This window comes from Macaca nemestrina, chromosome 14, assembly GCF_043159975.1.
Source record: "Macaca nemestrina isolate mMacNem1 chromosome 14, mMacNem.hap1, whole genome shotgun sequence".
Lineage (NCBI taxonomy): Eukaryota > Metazoa > Chordata > Mammalia > Primates > Cercopithecidae > Macaca > Macaca nemestrina.
The window spans coordinates 29,444,760-29,465,566 of NC_092138.1; the positions used below are offsets into that span (position 1 = coordinate 29,444,760).

At 41.4% G+C, this 20,807-nt stretch overlaps 1 protein-coding gene across 1 annotated transcript in view; it reads right to left on the reverse strand.

Annotated features, from left to right (window-relative positions):
• Positions 1-20,807, reverse strand: part of LOC105491788 (phosphoglucomutase 5) — a 179,925-nt gene that overhangs the window by 18,752 nt on the left and 140,366 nt on the right. The window contains exon 10 of the mRNA XM_011758449.3: positions 15,103-15,237. Coding sequence (XP_011756751.1) covers positions 15,103-15,237 — 135 coding nt within the window. The remainder of the gene's footprint in view (positions 1-15,102; positions 15,238-20,807) is intronic.

Here is a 20,807-nt window from a genome sequence, read left to right on the forward strand (position 1 = left end):
AGCTGGGATTACAGGCACCTGCCACCATGCCTGGCTAATTTGTATATTTTTAGTAGAGAAGGGGTTTCACCATGTTGGCCAGGCTGTTCTCGAACTCTTGACCTCAGGTGATTCACCCACCTCAGCCTCCCAAAGTGCTGGGATTGGAGGTATAAGCCATCGCAGCCAGCATCCGTTTTCTTTTTTTAGAGACAGGGCCTCCTTCAGTTGCCCATGCTGGTCTTCAACTCCTAAGCACAAGGGATCCTCCCCACCTCAGCCTCCTGAGTAGATGGCACTCTGTAGGCTAATGCCACCACGCCCAGCGTTAGGACTTCTCAAACTTCAATGTGCACATGAACCACCTGAGGAGCTTGTTAAAATGCAGGATCTGAATAAGTAGATCTGGGCTGGGGCCAGAGATTCTGCATTTCTAAGCAGCAACCAGGTGATGTGGATGGTCCAAGAACGACCCTTAGTGTAGCAAAAGTATAAAGCACTGTTAATAACAGGGTAAACGTACTTTCTTTTAAACTTTTTATCGACTCTTATCCATTAAAAGGAAAGCAAATTCATAATGACTGTAAATTCTGAAAAACATGGGTTGATATGAGTCAGAGCCAGCGGCTTGATTCAACAATATAGAAACACTTACATGGTCAAAGACAGTGTAAAATGTAAAACTGGGAAATCTTAGTATATCATCAAAGTCTCTTAGCTTTTGTTAGACACCACACCGACTGTCCTGACTGTAATTCCCAAGAATATAATTAAAAGCAAAGAAACAGAACAAAAACAACACAATTGCTACTTCCTAGGGAAATGGGGTGAGTTTCCTTGGAGACTGGGTTTGAGGATCATTGTTAATGTGACTGAAATGCACTAGTACATTGTTACCAGCTCCCAGAAGCCCCATTCACACGGGTATGCAATGTCACAGCACTCCCTGGCTTGGGGTGACTACTGAAATGTCACATGTTTGCTTCCCATTCTTTGTAAGAATTCACCAGGGCTCATATTTATACTTTCTTTCTTCATCCCATTTATCCATTAATGTTTTCCCCTTTTCTTCTGACATAGTGCTGCTCTTCTGAAAATCATGTGTAAGCAATTGCTTTAAAAAGAAAAACGAAGAACCCTTGTGACAAGAAACAAAAGACCTGAAAAAGGAATTTGATTTCACAAATACAATCGTTTCCCTTTCATGTTTGGCTGCAATCAAAAGCTATGGAGTTCAATCTCAGAAGCCTAATGCTGGAGATTTCCAGAGAGATTTGATATTTTTTCCCCTAAAACTTTACAATTCATCTATATATACAAATATACACAAATACAAATGTAATTTTAAATTTTACAGTGTGGATGGCTTAGCCAAACTCATGTTGATGCATGCTGTACTGAATGTAATCAGAAATTGTGAATAATGTGTCATATTCAGAAACCTATAAGGCAAGGGTCAACAAATTATAGTCCTTAGGCCAAACCCAGGCCACCACCTGGTTTTGGTGCAGCCATAAAAATGGTTTTTATGTTTAACGGTTGGGGAAAAAAAAAAGATTTTGTGACATGTTAAAATTATCTTAAGTCAATTACAGTGCCTATAGTTTTATTAGAATATAGCTTCACTAATGCATTTATGTATTACCTGTGACTGCTTTTGTGCAACAGTGGCAGTTGAGAAGTTGTAACACAGACCATACGATTAATGTTACGGGTTGAATTTGTCTTCCATAAGTGCATATGTTGAGGTCTAATTGCTAATAGCTCAGAATGTGACATTATTTTAAGATGGGGCCTTTACAGAGGTACTCGTGTAAAAATGAGATCATTAGGGTGGGCTGTAATCCAACATAACAGGCGTTCTTATTAAAAGTGGAAATTTGGACCCAGAGACACACAAGAAGGAAGATGATATGAAGAGACACAGGGAAAAGACAGTCATCTATAAGCCAAAAAGAGAGGCCTGGAACAGATCAACAGATCCTTCGCTCACAGCCCTCAGAGGGAACCAGCTCTGTCAACACACTCACCTCAGACTTCTAACCTCCAGAATGAGAAACAAGTCTTGTTTTGTAAGCCACCCAGTTTGTGGTACTTTGTTACATCATCCCTAGCAAACTAATACAACTAGCAAAGCCTAAACTATTTACTCTCTGGGACTATTCAGAAAAAAACTTGACTCCTACTCCAAGGAACCAATTTTTCTGTTTAACCCCTTGAAGCCAGAGAGCACATGCTTCCTGGCTAGTCAAGAAACTTCAGGGGTCCTTTCTTCAATGAACCTGCCTTTCATCACACACCCACTGCAGTGTTCAAGCCTTTTCTCTCTGGTAAAAGAGCTTGGAACAACCAATGATTGCACATTATTTGGATGAAATGAAATCATTGAACAACCCCTACTTACTACCTCTTACTCCAAGCCAGGAAGGTAGTGAATTTGTTCCACGAATGGAGAGACAAGTAGAGAAACTCCACTTCATCCTTGAACCTTCTGACAAAGCATGGTACATCTAAAATGCCATGTCATGAGAGCCCTGGGAGCTCTCAGAGAAGACCTAGGTTTTTAGAAGCTGTCAGTTGTCTTGGGACATTTCTCATGGATCCAGTTTGCTCTCTGAGATGATAATTTGGAGGGAAAAGGACAAGTCAATTGCAATATAAAACAAATTGCTAAGTAATCTGGGAATCTTTTATCCACGTGTGATAAGAAAACCAGTCAACACCATTATTAATAAAAATAATGGTGGTGAAACCCCTTCTCTACTAAAAATACAAAAATTAGCCAGGCATGGTGACACATGCCTGTAGTCCTAGCTACTCGGGAGGCTGAGGCAGGAGAATTGCTTGAACCTGGGAGGTGGAGGTTGCAGTGAGCTGAGACTGCACCACTGCACTCCAGCCTGGGACAGAGTGAGACTCCATCTAAAAAAAAAAAAAAAAAGGCAGAAACAATAACATTAATGACAATAAACATTTATTGAACATTTATTCACATGTCAGGTATAAACCAAAAATATAATTCTAAGCCCCAAACTAACTGACTGGACATCTCCCTGCCCCCCATTATTGGCCAAAAGGATCCCGAAAACTAGTCCAGGCTGTGACAGGAAAAGGGGATAGCATATGCCTCAATATATCCTCCTCTCTGGAGCTTAGGTGTTGACAGTTAGAGATTCTAGGACTGACAGAACAGACTCTTTGCAGCAATAAGATACCAAATTCCAACCTGACCCTGATACAGCATCAGATGACAGATAACAGGCACTGAAGGAAATCAAAGCATTTTACCCCAGAATATATTTCTTGGACATAATTTGGAATGGTTCTACAAAGCCATCTTTTGTGGGGGAAATCTGCCTTCTGTAGAGAATCCCTGTCCCTTGCTAGATCTTTTCTGGAGAGTCTGACACCCTTTGAGGTCTAATAAGAGATATTTACCATCTATTCTCTCTGAAGCCTGCTACTTAGAGGCTTCATCTACATAACAAGAACCTCAGCTTCCACAACTTTATCTTAACTCAAACATTTGTTTATACTGACTTTACCTCTTCTGACAAAGCTTAACTTTTTCAACCAATTGCCAATCAGAAAATCTTTGAATCCACCTATGACCTGAAAGCCTCCCCTTCTTTGACATGTCCTGCTTTTCTGGGCCAAGCCAATGTATGCTTTACATGTGTTGCTTGTGTCTTTGCCTGTAACTTCTATCTCCCTAAAATGTATGAAACCAAGTATAAGCCAACCACCTTGGGCACATGTTCTCAGGACCTCCTGAGGCTGTGTCACAGGCCATGACCTTTAACCCTGGCAAAATAAAACTCTAAAATGATTAAGGCTCATCTTGGTTGTTTTCTTTGATTTACACAGGCATTGTGCAAAACTCTTTACATATATGAATTACCTGATTTAATCATTACAGCAATATAAAATAAGAAGTATATCTATCTCAATTTGACTGATGGAGAAATTAAGTTGCCCAAGATCACAAAACTGGAAAATGGCAGAACTAGGACTCAAAACAAAAATAGTTGATTTCAAAGCCCAACGTTTGTATCAGAGGCCATCCAGCCTTGATGGTATGCGAAAAAACCAAAATCTTCTTGGGCTGCTGCCTAACAATTTTAGCCACCTGAGAAAGTGACAGTGGTTTTGTCTTTTCCTCTGGCTGTTAAGCTGGTGTTTTCATTCTAATGCTTTGACATCTTAGGGCCTGGCTGACTCTGGAAGGTTTTGTTCTTCCCAGGGTTAGCTAATTCTTAGAGACAGCAAACAGCACACCCTGGAGCTTACCTTTCAGATGCAAACCAGACACTTCCTTTCTCAGCCCACACAGGGCTCTCAAACTTGGGCCACTATTTCTCTGCCCTAACCACCCCAAGGCTAGGTACCAGGCAATTAGGGACAGTCCCTATGCCCCTGAGCCTGCTGAAATTATTCAAACAAGCTAATCCTAAACCTGCTCACCATGCTTTACCTTGCCTTTCCCACAGAATCCCCAAAAAGGCTTCACCCACATTTTCCCTTTGCTCATTCTGCCTCCTGTCTGACCCTGGCGCTTACCTGTGTGGCCCTGTGTGGCGTGTTGTGCTCCCTCCTCTTGGGAACTGTTAGTAACAAACTATCAGTCATCTCAACATCTGTGGGCCTCCCCATACCTGAATAATAATGAAGTCTACATTTTAAGCCACTCTCTCAGCCTCATCTACCTTCCATCTCATATCATGACGGTATAGTACACAGGCCCAGCCTGCCAAAGTATGCCTCATGTGATGATTTGTACCAACAAAAATGCTCAAAAATAAAACCAAAAACACAAACACGACGCCAAAATTGTACAAACCGCTTTCCCTCCTGCCCAAGGCTTAAGCATTCTGGCATTGAGATGCTCCTCCCTGGAGTTTGTCAGGCCTGCCAGCATTCCTGGGAGTCAAAAACAAGGGATGGGAAACTCCCTCACCTGCATCTGGAACAGGAGTTCTCATTCTGGGATTAGGGTATCGAACTTAAAATCAGCCAAGAGTAGACAGGAGAGCAAAAACAGCCACATTCTCCCCTTGACAGCTCAGATCCTGTATTCTGCATGTGAATGAAGCATGACCATGGTGGGAAGCCCAGGCAAAGCTGCCTCCAGATGCTGGCTAATTGCACACACTAGTCCAGAGCTTCCTTCTGAAGGCCACAGCCAACCTCCAGGTTCACTGTCAGTCCCCATTTGTTAAGATACACTCTTATTTATTATATAAGCAAAGCAAATGATTTACTGTACACCAAGGAAGGACACCACTTCAAAGAAAACCGGAATCACCACCAGTTCATGAGACCTGGGTAGCTTTCTCCTGAAAGGCATGGAAACGTGATTGTGCTGTGCATCTGGGCTGGAACAAAAAGGCTGCTGGGAAAGGCAGATTGTGCTGGACACAGCTTGTCAAACCCATTCATCTGGCAAGAGAAGTGATGACCAGTGACCTCTGGACTTGTGTGACTGCTGCAAATTCATTCATGCTCCTTTTTCAGGCTGAGTAAACAAGATCCAGCAAGACTCGGTGATTTGTGGATATAAACATCGCTGGGTTAACCAATAGCTGGTTAAGCATGTGCTTTAGACATGGTAAAACCGGCACCAAAACAAAAGATGTTTTGGTAAAAAGCTGATATTTAATATTTTAGAAATTAGAATAGCATCATAAGGAAAAAATCAAAATGTTTTTAGGTTTCCTTATATTTATTTTTAAAGCTAATTTTGTTTTTTATTTTAAACAACATATAAGAAAGTAGGGAGGAGATATAATTTTTTTTAAGAGTTCAGGTTTTCTCAACTGTAAACCAAACTTGACCCAAAGCCAGGATCAAGGCATGCCTTTTGGTTCTTTAGTGTTCTGTTCTTAAGACCACTGGTTCTCAGGATAAGCTGGCGATGCCGATATTCTTGCAAGATTTGGAATTAAGGGCCTCTTTTGTATATATTGCCACGAAGGGACATATGAGATGGGCTCTGTCTTTGGAATTAACATGAGTGGTTCATGGTGGCAGTCCATAGTTTCCCACAAGTCCCAGACTGTGTGTAGTGTGGCACAGGGCTTCGCATACTCAGTACCTTGAAAGGAGATCTGATCATAATGTTTGGCCAAGAAAAAGGCTTATAGTCATAAAAACTCTAAAAAATCCTGGTCTACGATAGACACTAGGCCCTGGCGGAATCTCCCAGATTCCTAACCAAGGGAGTTTTTCACATGCCATCAGATGACCAACCCTCCCAGGGGTGTTCTCAGCTCCAGGGAAAACAATATGTAGTAATGGCAGAGTATGAGTCCAGATTTCAATATCTAAGGGAGGAAAAGAAGGACTGTTTGCCCCGGTGTTTTGTTTGCCTTTTCAGAAAGTACTCATCTAAGTAGAAATAGAAAAAAACCTATACATCTTTGCATCTTTCCAAGTTTAATTCCCCTCCAAGAGCCAGTTATGAAAACACAGCCATATTAAATTCCTTAATTCCTTTCTACACCGCTAGAGGGAAATCTAACCCACCTGACCAGAACTTGTTTCTTCTTTAAAAAAAAAAAAAAATTATAATTACAGAACTAAAATTTTAAGACTGACACTTACTTTGAGATATTATCCTGCTCAATACTTTCTACTCTTGCTCCTGTTTTAAAATTATTTGAATACATGTAGGCAAAGAGACTTAGAAAAGCACAAACCAGCCATCCTAATTGGGCAGGAGGCTTGACAGTTGAGAAATTGTTCTAACAGTCAACCTGAATCTCTTCCAGTTCAGCTTGAGTTTATTTCCTCAAATTACATATTCATTAGTTATGGAGAACAGCTGGTCCTCTTTCCCAGCCTCACATTATTCCTTAAATTCCTGAAGACCTCCAAGTCACGCCTCTCGTCTAAAGCGGAAAGAGCCAGCTCCTTAACTTGGTCCTAGAGGTTAGAGCCCAACTCTTCACCAAGTGTTTCTCTTCTAAACTCTCTCTTCAACACTTTGCCCTCCCCCATAGCTCCAAAGTGCAGCAATACCGACCAAATTCTGAGGAGAAAAATAAAATGAGGTATTTCCTCATGTTTTCCCTCATACATATGGCTATTAATATATCCTTGCTCAGGTTTTCTTCTTAAATAACAATGTTTTTATTTATTTTTAAAGCTGAATTTGTTTTCATTTTTAACTACATATGGGAAAGTAAGGAGAGGAGATACAATTTTTTTTCAGGGTTTGGGGGGCTATAAACTGTAATCCAAAGTTGACCCAAAACCAGGACTGAGGCACAACTTTTAGCTCTTTAAATCACATATACCTGGTATGGTCCCAAAATCATGCTCTCATACACACATGCATGTACACACATATACAAAAATCTTTATCTTGTCGTGAAAGTACATGGCTAAGTGAATGAGGATTTGTGTCACTTCTGAACTCCATTCTGTTTCTCTTTCACATCATGTGTATTATATTCATTTCTAATTTATTCTCCAAGTTTTTGACTACTCACTCTAGATCCCCTATGAACTAGAAAAGATATCCAATATTTATTTAGAATATTATTTCCACAATGTTTCTAAATCCTATTCATTGCTAATTCAAAATTAGTACGGAAAATGGGTTGTTTTTAAGGCACTGTTCACTTTTATAACTGTTGTTAAAGGAAAAACCTTAAACAAATTTAAGAGTTTAACTGAGCAAAGAACGATTCTTGAATCAGGCAGCCTTCAGAACCAGATAGGTTCAGAGCAACTTGGAGCTGCCACGAGGTCAGATAACATTTATGAACAGAAAGAGAAAAGTGAAGTACTGAAAGCGGAAGTGAGGTCCAGAAACAGCTGGATTGGTTACAGCTCAGTTTTCGCCTTATTTGAACACATTTTGAAAAAGTGGCTGCCTGTAATTGGCTGAAACTCAGCCGCTGTGATTGGCTGAGACTCAGCTACTTGTCACAAGAGTAGGTTATAGTCTGTTCAGTCTGTTTACACATCCAGTTAGGTCATAGTTCACTATGCATGGAAAAACCTTTAGGCCGAACTTAAATTATGTAAGGAGGCAGCTTTAGGCTAAATTTCTCTTAACAGTGTGGAATAACAAATACATTTGGTGTTTGTCCTCAATTTCTGGCACAGAGCTCCTAAAACTTTTGGAACTTCCTGAATGATAGGAGTGTCCTTTGTTATTATTTCAGCCACAGCAGACTTTATGCTAATGAGGGACTCTTGGTGAGCCCCAACATAGTTTCAGGTGGAGGGCTGGCTGCCAGAGGAACCAAACAGGTGGCTACAGGGCTGTAACGTTCAGCCCCACCCCGTGACCTACAGGGAGGGGAGCAGGGCTGGAGACCAAATTCAACCATCAAGGGTCAATGATTTAATCAACCGTAATTACCTAGTGAAACCTCCATAAGAACCCTTCAACAGGGTTTGAAGAGCTTCCAGGCTGGTGAACACATCAAGGTGCTGGAGGGTGTCTTACTCAGAGAGGGCATGGAAGGAAGCTCCACACTCCTTCTCCACACCTGGTCCTATGCATTTCTTCCATTTGGCTGTCCTGGGTTCTAGCCTTTATAATGAACCAGTAATGCTAAGCAAAGCACTTTCCTGAGGTCAGTGGGTCATTCTAGTGAATTATTAAATCTGAAGGGGGGTTGTAGAAAACTCTAAATTTGTAGTTGGCAAGGCAAAAATGTGGGTAGCCTGTGCACCCTATTTGCAGCTGGCATTCCTACTAGGAGCAATCTTGTGAAACTGAGCCCTTAACCTGTGGGGTCTGGGCTAAATCCAGATAACATCAGAACTGACTTGAATTGTTGCACCCAGTTGGTGTCAGAGAATCATAGAATTGACTGATATGAGGAAAAAGCCTCTCAATAACACTGAACTGAGGCTCCAGAGGTAGCCTTGGACTCAAGCACAAGTAAAAAGAAATTCTCTTCTGGGCCTTCAACGTTAACATGGGCAACATGGATTTTGTTATAAGAAAGACTTAGTTTGAACCTCCAGTCCAGAAACTACCCACTCCATGAATCTGAATTGCTCCCTGACTCAGTTTCCTTTCCTGCAAAAGCAGGATAATTCTGCCATGGGGCCACTGGAACGATGAATAAGATAAAGGATGTTTCTAGAATGGAGCCTGCATATTGCAGGGACCTTAAAAATGGCATTTATTTTATTCAAAACCTCAGTCATAGGAGGAAACCCGATGATAGCACAAACATTCATCCTGAATACAGAATATTTCAGCTTCTTGTGTGATATAATTGGGCTGAGATATTCCAAAGTAATTAATGGTCAATATTGCAATAATTTGGCAAAACTACATTGGGCATTTACCACATACCAGGTGCACTGGGGCTACAGGGAACTAATCTGACAAAGTCCCAGCCTCCTGGTGCTTCCATTCAACTGGGTGGAAACAGACAATAAAATAGAATAAACAAATATATATAGATAAATATATATACATATATGTAAGATGAGGATAAATGCCATGGAGAAAGCAAAGCAGGGTAGGGAGGTAAGAAGTACCTGCATGTGAGGGCTATTTTATATCAGGTGGCCAGGGACACCCTTACCGAGAAGTAAGGAGACAAGTCATGCAGATGTCGGAAGGAAAAGCATTTCAGGCAGAGGGAACAGCCATCATAAATAACACAAGGCAGAGCGTTCTCATCATGTTCACCAAACAGCAGTTGGAGTGGAGAGAGAAGCGGGAAAAGAGATAGGAAATGAGGTCAGAGGGAGAAGGGGGCCATTTCCAGTATGTCGTTCAAGATCACGGTAAGGGTTTGGGCTCTTCTCTGAATGAGGTGGAGGGGAGGATTTTAGCAGAGCTATGAGGTGGTCTAACATGTTTCAGGAGAATCACTCTGATTGCTATGCTGAGAACAGGGTGGGTAGAGAATGGGCAAGTGTGGAGGGAAGGAGACCAGTTAGGAGACTATGTACTGTGCTAGAGAGAACAGTGCTTGGCCCTGGGTGGAAATGGTGGAGGTGGTAAGATGGGGTCAGATTCTGGGTGTGTTTTGGAGGTCACATTGATAGGATTTACTCTTGAATGAGAAGGACTGAGGCATGAAAGAGAGGAAAGAAGAAGTCAAGGCTGAATCCTAGGGTTTTTTGGCTTAACCATTTGGAAGAATGGAACTGCCATTTACTGAGATGGAGAAGAATGAAATAAGCAGGATGCTGGAGTTTGTTTTGGAGGCGTGCACAGGAGGCTGGTGGGAATTCAGTGTTGCACATGTCAAGTTGGTGATGTCTATAAGACATTCAAGTGGAATCCAATAAGCAACATAAATAGAAGTCCAGGAGACAGAGATCAACGTGTGGAACGGTATTAAAAACAGGTGCCGCTCATTCTACAGTTTTAAAGAATTCAAGGTCCTGCTGCTAGCACTTCACAGTTCACTTAGCTCTTTGCTATTCAACGGATGGCTCCTGGACCAGCAGCAGGGAGGCTTCTAACAAGGCTTGTAACAAGCCTGGGAGCTTGTTAGAAATGCAAAATCTCTGGCCCTCCTCATACCTGAGTCAGAATCCACATTTTAACACATTCCCAAGGTGATTGACCGGTAATTAAAGTTTGAGATGCACTTGTCTAATTAATATCATCCAGGAAACTTTTAAACATCTACAGGTCCCACCTCAAAACAATTAAAGTAGAATCTCTAGGACTGGGACCAAAGCATAGGTGCTTTCACCAAGTAGCCCGAGTGGTTCTGATGTGCAGCCTGGGCTGAGAACCACTGAGCTGACTCTTCTCATTTCTGTATGTTCCCTCTTTCAAGTTTCGTTGCTAGTGTTCTTAGAAAGCCATCTCCACAGAGATATGCAGTTCTAAGAGAGGATGCACGCTGGTAGCTAGAGTAATCGTGTCTCCTGGTTTATTGGGGACAATCTAAACATAATTACAGTTATCTTTCACTCACAAAAGTACAGATCCCCAACTTTTGCTAGTTCTACTTAATGATTTTTCAATCTTATGATGGTGTGAAAGCAATACACATTCAGTAGAAACCGTACTGTGAGTCCCTATACGACGATTTTTTCACTTTCAGTATAGGATTCAATCCGTTTCATGAGATATTCAGCACTTTATTATAAAATGGGGTTTGTGTTAGATTATTTTCCCCAACCATAGGTTAATGTATGTTCTGAGTTTGTTCAAGGTAGGCTGAGCTCAGCTCTGATGTTCCGGAGGCGAGGTGTATTCAATGCGTTTTCAACTTATGATGGGTTTATTGGGGTGTAACTTTGTTGTAAATCTAGGAGCATCTGTATTCTGGTTTAGATTACAAATCATATATTCTCCCTATGTAAAACAAAATGGCTCTATACTTTATTTCTGGATTACAAAGTCTTATTAAGAACAGGTAGAACACAATGACAGATGACCTTTGGTTTGACAGGTGAATAAATATGAGGGACCTGGTGCTTAGGTATTAGTCGTTAAAGACTTCTAGGTACAGCTTATCAAAAACACATACTTAAAGCCAGGTGTGGTGGTTCACACCTGTAATCCCAGCACTTTGGGAGGCCGAGGCAGGTGGATCACTTGAGGTCAGGAGTTTGAGACCAGCCTGGCCAACATGGGAAACCTTGTCCCTACTAAAAATACAAAATAAGCCGGGGATGGTGGCAGGCATCTGTAGTCCCCACTACTCAGGAGGCTGAGGCAGGAGAATCCCTTGAATCCAAGAGGTGGAGGTTATAGTGAGCTGAGATCATGCCACTGCACTCCAACCTGGGCGACAGAGTGAGACTCTGTCTCAATAAAACAAAAACAAACAAATATTTAAATTCCTCAATTTTCAGGATGACTGGGGGAAAATCAGGCCCCTCCCGAGGACTGGGGTGCCATGGGGTGTGACTGTATTCTGCAGTGAAAGTACTAAAGCCAGGGGTTGATTAGCCACAGGCTGATTATCAGTCTGTGATTTTCCTAGCCCTTAACAAAACTTCTCCTTCCTTTTCCTTTTGGATCTTCTATTGTTCCTTAACTACTCCACCCACAGGCTGAAAGGGACAAGGGAAGAAGGTCAACGAGAAGCTAATTTAGCAGCCCTGCTAATAAATTGGATGGGAAATAAAATGGAAACAATTGTACTGTTTCTGGTTACCTGTGATTTTAAACGCTTTTGGCTCATTCCTTTTTCCAAATGATTACCAGCTGGTTGAGGGTTCATTGAAGGCCTAGTGATTGCTGATAAAATTAAAATAAACTTGTATTTTAAAAACTAGGTAGTCTTCCAGCAACAAGCCTTTGGAAGCTTTCCTTCCTGATTTACCAAGGACACAGAGTGGGATCAGGGCAAGCACCTGCTCATTTCATCAGGGCCCTCCCCGGCCCATTCTCTCCTTACCACCAATTTGTAGGCACACATGGATAGAATTTTAAAACAATATTTTTGATGTAGATAAGAAATTATTTGACATTAACTTAAAACAAATAGCATAATCACTGTTCTACAAAAGGATGCAAATGGAAAATCTACATGTGAAGGTATGGTCTAAATGCATATAGATTATATCACAAGTTTTCCTAATTGCATCACTAGGATTGTTATGAGTACGTCTGCAAGGCAATCAGTGTAAATGTTTAAAATATGCTCTGTTCACATGTGTTCAAAATGTCTGGAAAAGAAACTATCCATGGGCAAAGTAAAATAGCCAGATGCTAATAAGCCAGTTGAAGGGAACTCTCTGTTCTCTTGCAAAATAATTTGAGTGTAGATGGCTATTGAGTTAGCATGGGTAAAACATTAAAAACTCCCTGTTGAATTGGAACAAGATTCACAATGGAATCTTTGCAGATTAGAGAAGGTGGAAGGGGTTCTTTCTGTAGCTGAGAAAGCAACACAAGCAGGTCTTTCCAGTCAGGCCCTGATCAGGAATAACACTAGCGGCTTCAGGAGTACATCTTACTTTGATCTCTGTTCACAGTTAATCAAAGGCTTTTTGGAAGGCAGAAGCAGGTGGTCCTGGAAAGCAACCTTATAAGGAGCCTCCAAAATGCTCCAACTTAAAGGCCTAGGTAGAGTTCAGCAGTAATTAAGACAGGTTGGCCTGCTGAGAGAATCTTGCTTTCCCTTAGGTGGTTAGATTTCTTTTAAAGTCTTACTCTATGATATATCCTGACTCAAAGCTATTATGCAATAGGGCTTAAGTTGGTGAGTGAATGATGTATGGTATTTTAACAAGGAGTTCTATTTTAATATAAAACTTTTAGCTAGATCATGTGCTACATCCTTGGGGGCCCATCTAGCCAGGTCTAGGAAAACTCTTGTTTCTGAGGAGAAGGGAGGGCAAATCAGCAATTGCAACAGGAACGTCAGTGAAGGGATTCACCAACCCTTCAAAGTGGCAAATTCTTTCCACCAACAGGATGAGAAATGTGCAGTCATGGGGACCAAAACCAGCATGACTTATGTTTCCTTTACTCACACGACCTTCTAAGAGTAAGCCGATGGAGGTTTTCAGCTTCAAAGGAAGCCTGGGCGGGGGGGCGGGGTGGGTTGGAGGATCAAAAGCACTGCTTTTGTGGACTGCCTCAGGGAGGGACTCATGTGTGCATAGGATTGTTGTGACACTTGTCTAATGGCCTGGTCTCAGTCCAGCGTGGAAGGTAAATAAAAATAAGCAAATATCACAACCACTTACCCTGTGCAAATAGGGAAAAGAATGTTGAGGAAAAAATAGCCCGGAGTCAGAGTGAGTCAGAGTTGGTGAGGCCAGGAATATCATTCCTCACCCTGTACGTAGCTCTGGACTTTTAGGCCCCTGCTTTAATCTCCCTCCCCAACACGAGATGTAGAATAGTGTTTTATTCGGAAAGACAGGGTAAGCCTCAAATTCTTGCATGATTTGGTACTATCTTGGGCGAAATGTACTCACTAACAAATTATTTTGGCAGAGTTTGGCCCATCCCCTGCATGGAAGGGCTATGATCCTGAGAGGAAAAGCCAAGGTCTTCATGCTGGCCACATGCTTTGCCCACTCATGCTCTTGGTTAACCCTGAGAACAGCTCTCAGCCCCCTCCAGCCTCTCCTGTCCCATCTAGGATGATTTTACTCCAGGCAGATCTCCTGGCTGCAGGGGTAGGTGTAAGGATCTTAGCACCCATTATTACCAAGTTCTTTGACACTCTCCAAAGAAACCGACCATGAAAAAAAAAAAAACACAACAACAAACAAAAAACAAAACAAAAACAAAACACTAAACTACTGACAAAGAAAGAAGACCCTCCCAGGTATCTTACTCCATCAGGGCAAATTATAGCTAGAAATTCTGAGCACCTCTAAAATCAGTAGCAGTGAGTATTTCTCTGTTTCTCTACTTTTCCACAAAGGAAGTATGGCAGGTAGAACAAATGTTTTCATCTCAAAAAAATCATCTTATCAAGGACCTTGCTTTGAAACCGGATTGAAGACCAAGAAGGCAGGAGCAGCCAGCTGTATAGCTTGAAGTACCCAACATTAGAGTGGGTTGTTTCTGGTATTAATTAATGTTGCCTGGAGCGTTAATGCATATGGGAGTAGAGAGGCTTATGGTTGTGTTATTTATGATTTTTCCGAGTTCTTAATTGGCCTTATTGTTGAAAACATGAGAAGATTTTGCCAAGCACAATCTAGGTTAGCCTTGTTAATGTCCTTCCTTAACTTAAAAAGCCACCGATATCCTCTCCTCTCAGAGTAGACAATATAGCAATCTCAGAGACAGATCCCATCTGTATTGGCACCTCAAGGTCATGGTCCAAATATCTGGAGATTCAGAATTTACATGAGCATAGTCAAGGCTCTGAGAGTTTCACCAGTTTGACTCTAACGCTAAATTTCCTTGTCTATAAAAGGTGCCTTTTCTTTACCCCAATTAACAAAACACTGAACATCAAGAGAGGACAGTTGTTTGGGACATGCTGGTCTAAACAGATTACAAATCGATGCGAGAGAGCAATTTTTCTGTTTCAAACACTATAATGAATGAATTAAACTTGCTTGGAGTTGCACCGAGCTTGTCCTCCAGCTGAAATTATCACCTACCTTTCCAGAAGGTAAAATAGCCCTATTAAAGCCCCATGGAGCTAAATTTGCCAGGAGCTGCGAGACACACTGCTGGGAGCACAACTGTTTCTGTACCTGTGGCTCCTGGTCATGGCCGCTGGGGTCCCTCTCGTAGCTCTCTGCGTACAGTCTGAGGGTGGCCCGCACACCACTGGAGGAACTGAGCCGGAAGATGAGCCGTGACGCATCCGAGAAAATGATCCTCAGGCCCTGAGACCGAGAACATCCAGAATGGAGCAGTGAGCAAATGAATACACAAGTAATAATCATTAATACCTGCCATAGAAATCAGCATGTTTTTATACTTCAACACAATCAGAATCAAGACTATTTATATATTGGCTCTGGACACAGGGCATGTGATGAACCTACTTAGAGTTACCCATTTGTCTCTTTATTCTACTTCCATTGCTTTGTGGTTAATGTGGGGAAAGAGGAGCAACGCTGTGAACAGATACTCGAGTTCTCTTGGGCTGGTGATATGGGAATCAGAAAGAAGTGGAAGTCACAAGGATGAAATGATATTCAATAAATATTCCTAGGGCCAAAGTTTGTCCCTTGTAAATCTGTGGATGCAGTGAAAGTAGGCAATTTGTCTATTACAGTAAGATGGATTGCCCATATTAAAGTTACCCCGGCATGAGGTTAGGCTGCAGGTTCCTCTGCTGGCAAGGGAACCCTCCAGTGAAGTGCCCAGGGCTGGAGCCTCAGCTAGGCTCTGAGGGTTGCCAAGTACACTGCCATCCTTTTGTCTCTGTCCTTTCTTCCATCAATCAAGAAAAATGACAAGTCTCAATTATTTTAGGAGGTTTATTTGCCAAAGTTAATGACGCACACCTGGGAGACAGGTCTATGCCTTTCTCCGAAGATGATTTTGAGGGCTCCAAATGTAAAGCGGAAAGGGCAAGATATTGAGAAGTACACAATTTTCATGTAAGAGGTGGGTAGGGAAAAATAGTCATTCATGCCTTTGTCTGGTTCGTTGAAGCTGCATTTTTTTTTTTTTTTTTTTTGAAACATAAGATGACACGGACAAAGGAGGCAGAGGAAAATTGCAGGGAATCTGCATTTTACATAAGATAACAGACAAAACTGGGCCGGGGGAACAATCAGATGTGCATTTATGTCTGGCAGGCCAGGGGTGGCTGCACCTATAAACTATCAATTTGCATTGTCATGGTGAAATTTTAATAGAAAATTTAGAGTAAAGATCTTTACTCTAGAGTAAAGATCTAGTAGCTCACCAGGAATTCCCTTGTGGGCAAAGCATGGGGGAGGCACTTAGCTTTCATCTTGTAGTCATCTTATTTAGGAACCAAAAGGGGGAGGCAGGTTTGCATGACCCAGTTCCCAGCTTGAATTTTCCCTTTGGCTTAATTTGTTTGGGGGTTCCAAGACTGAATTTCCTTTCACACTTCTTACCTGACTTCTTCTTTGGCCTGACCACCAGAGTGGGGTGGGGTCAGAGCTGTGGCCTCACCTACTAGTGCTGCCTAGGATTAATTCCTCATTGGCTCAGCACAGCTCCATTCGCTATATATCTCTTCTCAGTAGAGGCAGGGATATTGTAAAATTATGACCATAAGATCATACTGTGACTTCTGTTGAAGGAAATGAGTTCTCCTAAGACGACTGATAAGGTAACTCTTGTAAATAAGCAAATTGGCAGGGGCCAGGGGAAGGAAGAGGAGGGAACAAAATAATATATCTGGTGACTTGTTATTTTGGAAAACTTAGATGTCTCAGGAGACATTGATATCAGGCATTCTCCCAAAGCAATTTATCCTTGAAATTTCTCTGGCCTCAAGTCCTGTTTAAGAATAAGCCATTAGTAAAAAAATACATATACCTGCTGCATATGTGACTGCAATTGTTTACCCCCACCCCCATCTGGTGGTATCTGCTAGGGGACACTATGGTTCCATCTGAGTGGCTTTCTGCTTTTAAGTTTCCCAAATAAATATTTTAAATTCCCAAATAAAAAGCTTCAGTTTCTTTTGGAGTGGTTCAATGTCTGCCACAATTTGTGTAACCAAAGGGAGCTATCTCCCCTACTGGCAACCAATCACTCTGTAATACTGGCTTTGCAAACAGGATATTATTATCCAGGATTTATTCACTGGGCAAACATTTTAGAGCAGCCCTTATGGATTAGGTACTGCACTAAATCCTGGGTATATGAATATAAAGACACAGTAATTGCCCTCCTTAAGCCTGGAGTAGTTTATTACAACGAACAGAAACTGCCTTCTTAACCACCTTATGCTGCTGGAGAGGTGAATAGTTACAAAATTCCAAACGGAGCAAGTGAAGCATTTACTGACTGTTTACAAATCCCTGTATTTCAAATTATGTTCAAACTGACAATAAAGCCCCAAAGATCTCACAATTATATTAATATTCATAGCCTTGTTTTTACAAACTCTTTTGAAGCTGTTACTTATGTTTAAGCCTACATTCCCATTGTCACTACACATGGCGCATGTGACTACATGACTCTGCTCAGAACTATGGCTTACCCATAAATTGATTAAAGCAATATCTAAGGATGAGGTCCTAACCCACCTGTTGCAGATTCCAAGTCACTTGGGGCTACTTCTTCTGATGAGCCCCTGGACTCAATCCTTTAAAATACCTCCCATTAAACAATTAACCTCTCAGATTCATTTTTGACCAGTGAGGGGGAAATTTAAGAATTCAGGTCATACCAAACTATAAACATGTGTTGTCTGCTCATAAGTAAGCCTTTTAAAAATGAAATAATGTTATTGTTTTCCCCTGTGGTTAATTATAATGTCTTTGACTGTACTACATGCTACACACCTAGAAGATTGTTAGAACTTCTGTCTGGTAGCCTGGAATAGATTTCTCACTTGGAAAGGTGATGAAGATGTGAATAGCAAGCATCAGTCACTGGAAATGGTCCAGCATCTTCCCTCTTTCCTAGGAAACCAACCATGAGATGTTAACTGAGAATCCGTGTTGCTTTTCAAGACCATTCCAGGTGAGGAACATCATAATTCTTCTTCTCCACAGGGAATGGAAGGGTTTCTTTAGAGCCAGCCTAGTTCTGTGCTGCAACAATCTCAGCACCATGTCGGCTGAGGGCCCCTTTTATGTGTGAATAGCTGTATTGGATTGCTTTGGGATCTGCATGTTCTTTCAACGAACATAATGAATTTGCAACCCAAACACGAGCCATGTTCTTTCCATCATGTGCCATCACACAATAGCATTTAAACTATGAAGACAAAGTTACCACTGACCAAGACTTGCAAAGTTACCAATTGTTCCTGAATTTCAATGAAAGAATACCAATAATCGCATTTATTTTTTAGGTTATACCAGGGGTTGGCACTATGTAGACTGTAGGTAAGAAGTTGACCTGCCACCTGCTTTTATGAATCAAGTTGTATTGGGGCACAGTCATGTCCATTCATTTATATCTTGTCTATGGCTTCTTTTGTGCTACAGTGGCAGAGATGAATAGTTGTGGCAGAGATCATCTACCCCCCAAGGTATAAAATATTTACTACCTAGCCCTTTACAGAAAATGTTTGCTGACCCCTGGTATAAGACATTACATTATTCACAACATAGAATACTTGCCCTTTATCCCTGCACCAGAAAATAGAAAATATAACCATTTGAATTATCCAAATCTCAGTAGAGAGAAATTATGTTTATGAAGATTGTTATAAGGATATAAAATCCCTCCATTCCCTGGTGTTCCAGCTTCTAGTCATAGGTTCATGTGAACCTGTATTTGGCTCAAATCAATTTACCTCTCACCACCTACTGCTAACATAAATGAATTTATTAAATTGCACTTTAGTTTTATGTTCTCACTTTCATTGCAGGATGCTACAAGCTATGTCTTATAAAATCCACTTTTGTAGTCACTAGCAGAAATATTGTTAGAGGCTGTATGAAGCTCTGCCTGAGACATTTCTTCAAGAGCCAAGTATTAGGAACGCCTTTCCTTCCCTAAGGAACTTGTATTCTTTTTCTTTCTGACAATAAGAACTCTGCAACTAACCACATTTCCCTCTTCGATATGGCTGCCAGGATACTTAATGCCAAATTTGAGGTTCAGCCCAAGTGGATCCTTATGACTTGCATGACTATAAATTTTTCTTCTTCTGTTCTTGACTCTACTTTTACTTATATATTCCCTAGTCTTGATTTATGTTTCTTATTTATATTCTAACAACTTCATTATGTGTGTTTTTGCCACCACAAGTCTTGACGAAATAAGGCTCAGTGAAAATGAATAAAACAAGTTTCCACTGCAGTGTTAATCCTAAAATTTTGGACTTGCTGAGTTATGACTTTGGGTTCTTCATTAGCTAACAAGCTCTGGGAGGACAGAGCCTATATACCTCGTTCATTACCATTTTATCCACATAGCTTAGGACAATGCCTGGCACACAGTAGACCCTCCATAAACACTTGTTGAATGAATGTCACTGCATGTTCGACAACTAAAGTGAGCACCACTGCAGTCCCCCTGAGGCAGTCTCAGAGAGCCTCCCTTCACATTTAGCAAGGATCCAGAGGCTACATGAAAACACGTGCACATTCTTCATGGTGAACTAGAGCTGATGTATCTACCTTGAAGGGTGGTTGCAAAAGATAAACTAATAAATAGAAAGTGCCTGGCATAGCATCATCATGGCAGGGCTTGACTGTTGTTTACTCCTCTGCCATTTCTCAAGATGTCCTGAGACAAGGGCCAGTTTTGGCTAAAAACAATGGAGTTGAACCATGGTGGGTTCTTGTCCCCAGAAGTATGGTCTTAGACAAACCATTAGCTCATTAATTGCAAACTGCGACCTATTGGAATCAGTGGGAGGTCTTTAAAAAATGGTGCCTGGCTCTCACCCCCAACATTGTGATTTAATTCTTTTGGGGTGTCACTTGGGCATTAGGATTTTAAAAGCTCTCTGGGTGATTCTAATGTGCAGTAACTAATTGCAATAACCTCTTTTTTCTGGGCCACTTGCCTCATCTATCAAGTGACTGGACTGTGCTACATGTCTGTTATAAGGAAGATCCCTTTAGGATTTAAGGTTTCATACATAGGCTATCACTGCGCTGGGATCTTAGGAGGGCTGTTAACACAGTGAGGCTAATAAATCAACTTCATGCCACTGAGTCCTGAAAACTTCCTCCTGGGGCCTTGTCAGCAGCAGAACTACCTCTTGAACCATCTGACATTATTATTATTTTTTTTTAGCACAATCTTCGAAGGAATTCCTGGAGCAACTGTGAAAGAATTCATGATATCTCCCTAGCCGCAGCAGCTAGAGTAGCCAGAATATCCAGGATGACACACAGCCACACACTCAAAAAAGGGAAAAATATGCTCTCCTTTATTAGAAGAGAATGTTAGTTATATGGTGGGGAGGAGGGTGGGTATCAAAAGAACACTTCAGTTCCAGCTTAGTGTTTTCCTTCCTTTTAAGTGCCTGTGGTTGTGAGCTTTAATGATGACAATGGAGTTCTGCTCACCTTAGCTCTGTCCCAATGAAGAATGGTTGTTAAAGGATTTCATATCCCTTGTCCATATGCAGCTATCTCCACACAAAAATCCTCCAATGTGCTTCCAGTTATCACTGTGGCATCTCTTTTTCTCCCTGGATTTGCCCCCTCTTTGATTTACTGTTTATGAAGAGTCAGTTTGGAAATGGTACAAGAATAGCAACTGGATAAACTCAGGCTAGAATGCTGGCTCGATCACTTTTTAGCTGGTGGTCTTGAGTCACTTAAGCTCTCTA